Raw genomic sequence first — 6799 nt, 5'->3', positions numbered from 1 at the left:
TGGGTAGTTTCAAGAGCAGCAAGTGTTCTTGATGGCCGAGCTATCTTTCTATCTCCTTTGACAGAAATTTACATACAGACATTCATCTTAGTCTCAGTTTTTCCTAATTTTTATAATCTTAGATTATGAAAGATTCACAAATGTTCACTGAATAAGCTTCTTAAGCTGAAGAGAAAAAGATGATGTTTCAAACGGGGAGCAGTTGGGCTTATTAAGATAGAACTCAAATATTTTAGGTGCACAGTGAAAAAGTTTATTCATAACAGATTTCAAAACTTGGAAAAGAAGACAAAAAATGCACAAAAGCATCTCACAAAACTGTCACATAATATAAAAACACCAGAACTGAGCTGTTCAAACCATGGCTCAGGATTCATCCGTGTATCACAGCAACACACTCAGTGCCTTGAGGTGAGAAAATACAGTCTGACAGAAGAAAAACCACTCAGTGGAACAGAAGAACTAAGTAATAATTGATACAGAGTTCTTAACGTGGAAACCATACATGTGGACAGCATTTCTCATGACAGGGTGACATAGAAAACAAGTTGACTCAAATGGATGATTAGTTTGGATTTGTTTTGATTTTGAAGAAAAAAGAGAAGACTGTGTTATAGTTCCCCTTCCAGGCCTTTGGTAACCTTGGTTGGCATCAGCATATGATACACAACAGTAGAAGAGCATGTCTTCATGGTTGTCAGCTGCTTAAACATTTACCAAGAAAACACACTCACTGTCGACCACCAATGGATCAGACAAGACAATGGCTCCAAAGTAGCCCTTTGGATGTATAAGCAAATGGCATGGCGTGGTTTAGGAAATCTCCAAGCACCTCCCTGCCTTCCCATTCGCCTTATCCACTCTGCTCTCTAGAATCTATCACTTTGATTACAAAGCATTTGCAAATGCTTTTAGTTTTTATTACAAAGCATCAAACATTTCTCCTGTGGGTTTCAAAATACTTCCCATTATTAAGGGAACGTGGATATACCACCGCCATGCATCAGGGGACTGCCTTTTCCAGACTGCCTTGTTCTTCAACAAGGCTAACTGGAAATAACTCAGACTCATTAGATGGAAGCTAATTCACTTATGAACAATAACCTCAAAAACAGGACACAGATGTATTTTTAACATAAAACGTCTTAATAAAATGTACTATTAAGGATATGAAGGAAGGAATTAAGATAATGTTTTCTAGATGAGTCCTGGCCTGAACCTAAGAATGACCAATGACAATAACAAGGAGCCATTAAAGACCAGGCGGCTCAGCCCTGAGTGGTGAGGAGATGAGGAGACCCCTTAAACTGACAGTGAGTTAGGAGCTCTTCAGCAAGACTATACATTATTCAACTTCAGACTTCAGACTCTTTCACGCTCCTGTCAGAACTTTAGAAAATATACTCTCTCCCCATAAGTCATTTTACATACACAATTTTACCTCCAGATAAGCCCAAAAGCTTCCTAATTAAATGACAGGAAACTGAAGTTTCATAAAGCAGGGTGTATTTCTAAGTCTCTGGGGTGCCATTTTTATTGTATCTTAGAATGAAGAACCATGCCAGTAGTGTACATACTAAGAATCAGATCATGGGTTCAAACTAGGGACCAGCCCTACAACTTCACAACAAGCGTACTGTCTTTGTACTTAGTTTATCAGGAATGACTATTTGTAAAGAAGCCAGATTATCGATATCCTATCAGGCTTTATGCCATTGATTGTGTTTTCTTAGCTTTGAGACAGTGGTTCAGAGTCTCTCGTTAGTCTTCTTGGTTCAAGAAGGCAATATCGCATCTCAGCGGCAACAGTGACTATAATCCAGTCACAAAGTGCTTACAGTGTTTCTCTGCACACTGGATCCCAAGTCGCTCTAACTGCACCACCTAGATAACTAGATCTTCCTTGGGAAAGCCCGCAGGTGCCTGCAGGTGGTAGATAAGTCACACAAAGGACAAGTCTGTCAGTGACCAGCATAAGATACAGAGACCCTCTTGCCTGTGTGTCGCCCAAAATGCGACCAGGAACAAAGAATGCTTGCTTGGGCCAGTGGGAATCAGATACCCAGCTTGTGCCTGGGTTTTGATCCTCATTTTCTATTCCCTAAAGAAGGAGTGTGCGGCTCCCTGACCACAGGCACACAATTAGACACAAGGACTTGCTTTTTACAGAACCCATACTCTTTAACGAAGTACACACATAGCAGCAAGATGAAAGCTCGCCTTTTTAAACAGCGAAGAGTCCAAAGGGAACATGCGATTCCCTTTTCCCAAAGTATAGACATTCTATACTTCTGGCCATGGAAAAAACTAGGGACACCAGTTAATGTGGATGTTGAGCCTCAGGAGAAACTTTAAGTAGAAGCCCTGATAAAGAAAACTGTGTGGTTTGCTCTGTATGGTTATATAGTGTCGATGCTGTCAGGCTAGGGAGGCCCGCTTGTTGCCCCAGCACTCATATGACTGTAGGGTTTGTGCTGTTGGACAAAAGGCATCTTATGCCTCAAGGACACATTCACAGCTGTGGCTTCAGCACCACAAATGGAACTGACTCTCTCTTCGGCCCCAAAGGATGGAGACAGGAAACCAATCCTCAGGTCAGGGTTACAGGAAGTAGAGAAGACCTACCCCAAAATGCATCTAGCTGCTGCTGCTAAGGGATGGCACAGAGGGCTGGAGAGTTCTCCACTGAACACAAGAAGAGCCAGTAAGGCTCTGGCTTACAAAGCAGTTCCAATGACAAAGTACCACTAATGCACTAAGTGAATTCCGGGACACATGTGATGGTTTGTCCCCTCTCCCAGCCTCTGTTCTGTCCCACTGCAAACGGGCACCCTTTACTGTCCATTTAAAAGGCAGTTCTGAAGCAGCACAAACTTCATTTGTGGCCCCTCTCTCTGTCCACTAAAAACATCTTCTACATAATTATTAGGGTCACTCAATCCCACAACTTAGAACCATGGCCTCTGACATTCAAGGCAACTTTTTGCAGAGTGGTTTTTAAACGTAAATATACAATCACAGACTTTAGGGTTTGAATTTTACCCATTCCTCACAAAGAAGGAACTGAGTACAACTCATCAAAATCAAAATGTATATATTATAAACTCCACAATAATATCTAATCCCATGTATATATAAGTTACAGATTAACTTGTCTGTATTCATATAATGGGATAATATATACTTCTTCAAAAGTCCATTTTTCCTAAATACCAAATAAAATATTTTTAAAGTGCATGAATCCATCCATAGGAAAATAACTAAGAACAGTCTACTTTCAAGCTGCTACCTGTTTCCATGTGTCTGAAGAGTGGGTTTGCATGTGAGCATCGTGAGGATGTGTCAGAAAAGCTACAGATGGGAAGAAAGGCTTTCCAGCACAGCTACACAATTACCTTAACACCGATAGGCAGAGAGGCTACAACCTGAAGGAACATACAGCTAGCTTTCTGAAGGATGGAGGCCAACAGCCATTTTTGTGAAGACTTATTAGGCAGCCAGTGTTGAATAAAAGAGATCTGAGTAAGCAGTGCTCTCTGACAGAGCTGACGCTGGGTACAGGGGACATCCTCCAAGTGGATGCTTGTCAAAGGAAACTAAAAGCTAGAATCTTTGTTTAGAAACTGGCAGTTTGTCATTTAAAGATATATGTAGGATGTAAGTATATGCTTTTTTGTTTGCTGAAATTTTTCATAAGATGTTGGAAAAATAGCATTTTAGATATGTCTTTTTAAAAAGCCTTATCTCTTAACAAAGTAGCAAAATTAGACAAATTGAAAAAATGTAAGAACTCAGCCACTCTGTGAAGAGTTCTAATGTCCGCTCTCTTGGAGCTCCCTTCTTTAACTGCATAGCATTTATTTGTGCTCTAGAGAGCAGGGCAAGGATAAAAGTAAATCATTTCTTTCATTGTTTGATTCTTTAAACTTGAAACGGAGGGACCAAGGAATTGACACTTCTTAGGACCTTCAAGGTATGTGTTCTGTGTTCTCCATAATTACCTGCGTTTCAGTAACTAATACTTTGTCTCTCAAGTTCTCTTACTGCAAAAACTTAGTGCGTGAAGAGTGAATGCATCAGACTATGGACGTGTCTTCCTTCAGGTATTTTATGTTCACGAGACAAAACAAAAACAATAACAACCCAGCTGAGGAAAAATCAGTAAGAAGTAACTGTTGCCCAACAAGTGACAGGTACATAGAGATAAGAAGCCCCTCAACTTCCCTGCTATGCACTACAAGAAAACAAGCCTAAGAAAAGACAAAATGGAGCATACTAGGGAAAGCCCAGGGGCCTTGCTACCAGGCTGAAAGCAGCCAGGGGTCCACAACAAACAGGAGAAGTAAGGAGACTACCACTGACTTGGGAATAGCTTCAGAAGAGGTGTTTCTTTGTTTCCTTTGTTTTCTTAAACAGAGCGTACACTCAGTCAGTAAAAGCCTGACTCAACTTCAACTCAGCCATCTGATGCCATGATCATGATGAGCAGCAAGTCTGTTTCACTGCTCAAATAGTTTACTAATTCTTAGAGGGCAGATGGATTTTTGCCAGTATCCCTACAAAGCACATCTGCAATGATCAAAGGAAGGATGGAGGTGGTGCTGACTGGCCACTGAGAGGCTATGGCAGGCCATACAGCCCACACTTCACTTCCAGGCTGACAGAGCTGCAGGATGCATTCCCTTTGCTCCTGACCACACAACTACTGGCAAGATCCTGTTCTTTGGGTGATCACTCCTGTAGGGCACAGAGGCTTGGTGTGAGGCAACCATGAGATAAAGGAATAGCCAACGGAAACATTATGAAGAGGTTATCATCGGAGGAAAAGGACTTTGGCATCCTATAATCATGGTGCTCAGTTTTCTCTGACTCACCAGTTAGTTCTTTAAGTCAATCTGCATCCATCACACCTTAGAATCCCTCAGTGGGAGCACCGAGTATACCTGACAAGGACTAGGTTGGAGTCCTCCATCTCTGAAAGGGCAGACTTCCCAAAGTATCCCAGGGCTGGCATGTTGGAATGAACACACATGATCATCTTCCAAGCCCTAAAAGAGGTGGCCCTTGTGGCTCAGAGCAGATGGGAAAGCTTATGAGAAACAGACCGGAGGTGTCTCAAAGGCAATCGAAAATGTGCTTTAAAAAACATAAATAAAGTAATAAATAAACCTAATTATTCAAAATTCAGAAGAATGGCAGATGACACAGACTGGGAAACACAGGTGCGGATGGCTGCAGAGGCCCATGCCCCACAGTGTGCCTGCTCCACCCGAGGTCTTAGCACCTGCTGCTCTGTGGCCATCCACTACAATACAACTACATTCTGCTGTACCAGAACCTCAGGATGAACAGACTGTGAGAGGCTGTCGCCTGCAGGCTTTGGTCAAGTAAGGAGCACACACGGTCAGCAGCAACAGCAAAGTCCCATGATTACTTTCCCTAAGGACCATGAACGCCAAAAGCTTTCCGTCCTCAGTGTAAAAAACACAAACCCAGAATCACTGCAAATCTGACTGGGTTTCACTGTATTTGGTTCCAAAGCAATCTGTGTAACACACATGGCCTAAGATGGGGTGGGGGGACTAATACTTGATTTCCAAAAGGGCAGGGTCTGAGACAAACTCAGTGGTCACCTTCCACCCTTTCTTCACCAACTACCAGCACCCTTAGTAAGGGAGATAACTCTGGGGACAGGAAGTGATAGAGGCAGGCCACTTTTCTTCTCTTAGGACACTGACCACGGCTTGCAATTGCTTGGAGGTTCTTGCTACATGGCAGAAACACGGACTTGGTAAAGAGAAAGGAGGAAAGGTCTAACCATCAGGAATAATAATTTCCATTCAAGGCAGTGAGGTCTCCCAGCCTGAGCTAGAGACTAAGAATACCCAGCAGGCAGGCAGGAATATGGCAGTGGTGAGAGGCTGGACAGAGCATTCTCCATCCAGAATATTGGGCTCTTTCATAGACAATGTGCTTTTCCCTCTTCTGGCACCTCGAAATGGAAAAAAGGTCGGTGCTACTAAGTACATTGGCATTACAGGCTCTGGAGAAGAGCGAGCGGCAACTTGAATGATGAGCTTTACAGAGTAAATCAATTTTTTAAGACATCCTTCTACTTCACTTTAGGCTGTTGCCTCATAGGGGCCTTCTGAGAGGGTTTTTGCTGGAGTCGGAAAAAGAGTGTAAGTCAGGGACCACAAAACAGGAGCACTACACCACCACCTGCAGAAGCCAAGAAAGGGGAAAAGCTACATGGGGTCAATAGTCAGGCATGCCAGGCAGGGCACGAGGCTTCAGAGCCCCACACAGAGCTTTAGGCTCTTGCTTATACACAAGAAGCACCAGCTGGCAGCCTGCTTGAGCCAGGAAACAAAGCCTGCCCTAGCCCAGCATCCTTCAGCTAGTGTAGTAGATGTGGAAGTAGAGAGTCTTGTTGCGCAGCAAGGAATATGAGTTATCAAACTTGAGCAAGTAGATGCCCTCCCCAGGGTAGTCATGGCTGCCAGCTTGCACATCTCGGTGGCTGTCCCGCCGGTACACAGGCATGACCTCCCCATAGCGGCCCCGTAGAGAACTCCTGGAGCCTCTCTCCACATCTCCCACAGGGACAGGTTCTGTAGAAGCAAAAAGGCAGAGTTTAGATATGAGTTTATAGACTGAATACATCCTGCCTGAGGGTGAGAGAGAGGGTCTCTCATGGGGACTCTGTTGTCTTCCCACATGCACTAGGAAAAGTCCACAGATCTTGGTCATCAACATGACTGTGGAATGAAACTAGCATCCAGTAGCTCAGAGTCCA

The 6799-nt window shown here is 43.4% G+C and overlaps 1 protein-coding gene across 2 annotated transcripts in view; it reads right to left on the bottom strand.

Moving 5' to 3' along the window:
- Positions 1-230: 230 nt before the first annotated feature.
- Positions 231-6799, bottom strand: part of Tmed8 (transmembrane p24 trafficking protein family member 8) — a 36895-nt gene continuing 30326 nt past the window's right edge. For both annotated transcript variants that reach the window (XM_076921566.1, XM_076921565.1), the window contains one exon: positions 231-6614. In XM_076921566.1, coding sequence (XP_076777681.1) covers positions 6397-6614 — 218 coding nt within the window. In that variant the 3' untranslated portion in view covers positions 231-6396. The remainder of the gene's footprint in view (positions 6615-6799) is intronic.

This window comes from Arvicanthis niloticus, chromosome 23 (assembly GCF_011762505.2).
Source record: "Arvicanthis niloticus isolate mArvNil1 chromosome 23, mArvNil1.pat.X, whole genome shotgun sequence".
NCBI lineage: Eukaryota > Metazoa > Chordata > Mammalia > Rodentia > Muridae > Arvicanthis > Arvicanthis niloticus.
The sequence above is the reverse complement of the archived record's forward strand: the minus strand, read 5'-3'. Positions and strand labels throughout refer to the sequence as shown.